At 34.4% G+C, this 3,580-nt stretch overlaps 1 protein-coding gene across 1 annotated transcript; it reads right to left on the reverse strand.

Moving 5' to 3' along the window:
* Positions 1–649: 649 nt before the first annotated feature.
* Positions 650–1,606, reverse strand: LOC102915307 (olfactory receptor 4K2). Its single transcript, XM_006990989.3, is given in 1 exon segment — positions 650–1,606. A coding segment is annotated over 1 exon segment (957 nt).
* Positions 1,607–3,580: the final 1,974 nt, after the last annotated feature.

A 3,580-nucleotide genomic window follows, 5' to 3' on the forward strand; every position in this document is an offset into this window, starting at 1 on the left:
TCACCTTATAACATTGTCTGAATTTCCAGATTGTTGCACTAGTCCATAGATCTCCATTGGCAGAAGACATCAAAGTAGTGTCACTGTGATGATTAACGAGGTATCTGGGTGTAAGAGTGAGATACTAATATGCTCCTTAACTGGTATGGTTGGTGGAGAATCACTCACATAATTTCTTTACACCTCATCTATATTTTCATATTTTATATACCAGGATTTCTCTTATTCCAGAAGTTACAAATTGTTCTAAATGTGAAGCAGAAATGGCTCAGGGATGTAGAAAAATGATGGTTTGGGGACAGAAATTAATTTTCTACAGCGCTGCAGAATTCCTAAGGATCATAGAAATCTTACACATTTGCCATGCTTTAGGAGATATCTTGAGTTTCTGTGTATTCATAACTGGCATTATTTCCTTTAATCACTTAATTCCTCTTTAAGCTGTACCTATTATGTGGTCCTGTTTTCTATTGAGTTGATTATTCAACATCCTAACTAAACAGCAAATCCTGATATTTTTATAATTTTTTTCTGTAAACAATTACTTCCATTAACTTCTTTTTAAAGTTTCAAATGTACCTTTTTACACTCATCACACAGTATTTCTGTTTCATGACATCCGTTACACTGAATAATGAAGAATTTAAAACTAAAAAGAATGGGGAGGAGGTTCTGTACTGAAATTGAGAAACTTACTTCTCAGTTTCTTCATGGCTGAATTTACTTCGTGGTTTCTCAAAGTGTATATTACTGGGTTCAGAATAGGAGTGAAGATGGTATAAAATACAGACAGGATCTTCTCTATCACAAAGCTGTTTTGTGGCCACATATAGATGAAGATGCATGGGCCAAAGAACATGAAGACCACAATGAAATGGGCTGTACAGGTGGAAAGGGCCTTAGATGATCCTCTGGAAGAATGATGCTTTATTGTAACCAGCACAATAACATATGAATTAAATAACAGAATAAAGCAAGACAATGCAATTATGCCACTTGTTGAAATCATAAAAAGACCAAGAACATAAGTATCCACACAAGCCAACTGGAACACCACAGGAAGGTCACAGAAAAAGCTGTCTATCTTATTGGGGCCACAGAATGGTAATGTGAGGGCAAATATGACCTGGCTCATCGAATGCATGATTCCCACAATCCATGAAGACACCACAAAGAGAATACACACTTGGGGACTAATGATTTAAGCATAGTGCAAGGGTTTACAAATTGCAATATACCTGTCAAAAGACATAGCCATTAGTAAAATAATCTCAGTACCAGTGAACAGGTGGAGAAAGAATATCTGGGAGATGCACCCACCAAAAGAGATTGTTTTATGGTCAGTTAGATAGTCTATGATCATCTTGGGAGTGGCGAAGGAAGCAAGAGACATATCAATAATAGAAAGGTTGGTAAGCAGAAAATACATAGGAGAGTGTAGGTGAGAGTCAGATACGACAATGACAAGAATGATGCCATTACTCACCATTGTTGCCACATAAAAGAAGGAAAACACTATAAAGAAAAATATCCGTAGTTCCCAGGAATTAGAGAGTCCGAGCAAAACAAATTCAGTCACAACAGACTTATTATCCATATTAATCATCTGGATTCATAGGTAGAGACCTGCACATATACAAAAATATGCATAAATATACATATGTGTATATTATTCTTACTATCCTTTTCCTCCATCTTATCTAATATGTTGACTTGAGAGAAGACTATATAACATTAGTAAAGAAACAAATACTTTTTAAATAAATGTACTGAAAACAGCACTCTTTTCTGGCACTAAATACTAGTCAAATGCAAATAATATGAACAGATCTACCACGTATTTGTCCATCTGTTCATCTACACAATCTTAATGATTATAGCTAGTGTATTGTAATAACTTCCTTCACACAGACAATATATTAAGCATGCATAGACAAATACACATTTGGTTACAAATACACAATGAGTCATTGCAAACATAAAGATACACATATTCAAAAATCAAATAAAAATATATCACATGTAAGGGATCTTAAGTAACATAACAGCACTTCATAGAGCAATTGCAGAAAAATTATAAATTTCCAAAGAACTGACAACATATTTGTAAGTATGAGTTTCCTGGTTGATCCACAGCACACATACTTAGAAAACTATTTTTACTGGTACTGATGGACAAGGCTGTCCTACTTACAATGGACAATGCCCTATTTTCATACACATCTAATGGAAGAACATTACCCCCTATAATCATTAGAAATGAATTACCTTCTTTTTCTCACAATTTTACTCGTACTAAATTATGAGTTTGTTCCTCCTACGGACATGTGCAAGTTTACAATTCAGAATTTATTTTTTGCTCCTAAAAGATACATCACACAAATTTCTATGGATGAGTTCAAGAATAAATATATCTCTTTTGTCAATTTTTTGACAAATTCTTTCTGTTCTGTGGTATATACCAACATACATAAGCTGCTTTATTGATGGGAGGAAAAGGACCAGCAATTAAGACTGTCAGAAGAAGTCTTTTATAATAAAGCATTACTTACTCTGTCTATGGCAGAATCTGAGCTCTAGATTTATTGAATATTAAATAAGTTTCTTTCTGAGATCCCTGGGAGACAATTTCAAACGTAAATGAGTGACCCTGCCTACCCATTTGTTGTTTAGAAGCTGTAAATTAAACAAGCATTGTAGGGAACTGGAAATTGACCAAGAAATCATTTTGCAATGGGATTTATTAAAAAACAAAGAAGTATCACATTAGTGAGCTCACAAAGAGAATTCAAGAATCTTATGGGATTTTATAAAAGTTGTTTTCACCTGGACCTATGTGCTTTGAGAGCAGAATGGAAAATAGAAAGGTCATCATTTCAAAAGGCTTGGAAATACCAAGCCAACTAATCACAAGTGTTGGTTATTTAACCCGGTATGGAAGTAATTGAGAAAAAAATCAAGAACATTCACCTCTGCTTTAAGTAATCTAGGGTTCTTTGAAGATTTCAAACATCAATAAATAAAATATTTGGAAATATGCAGTGAAACATATCCTACATGGAAACTATTTTCCTGGAATCATGAGGGAAATGGACCTCAGGCAACAAAAAAGTCTTTTAATGTGCCAACTATTATCAAATTATAGGAAGTTCTCAGGCAATCCAAAGCAGTATTCTATGTATGGACTCATCAAGGAGCTCTCAGAAGGACATTAAGGCAGGTAATTATTAGTTAAATAAATATAATAGGTAATTTTGACTAAGGTATTAATGTGAATGTGATCATTAATTAAGTGAAAATTTTAAGTGAGTATTGTTCTGAATACTTTCACTTATCAAGTGGCAGTTCCTGCAGTGGACTGCATTTATTAAAATAAAAATTGGCAGGCTGAAGAGATGACTCAGTCAGTAAAGTACTTGTATGCAAGAATAAACACATGATATCAAGAATTCACTAAAATCTGTGCACAGTGGCACATAGTTGCTTACTTTCAATCCCACTGTTGGGAAAACAGAGGCAGAAGGGTCCCCAGGACTTTCTGGCCAGCCAGTCTAGCTGAGATCATGAGCTACAAGTTCAA

This window comes from Peromyscus maniculatus, chromosome 9 (genome assembly GCF_049852395.1).
Source record: "Peromyscus maniculatus bairdii isolate BWxNUB_F1_BW_parent chromosome 9, HU_Pman_BW_mat_3.1, whole genome shotgun sequence".
Lineage (NCBI taxonomy): Eukaryota > Metazoa > Chordata > Mammalia > Rodentia > Cricetidae > Peromyscus > Peromyscus maniculatus.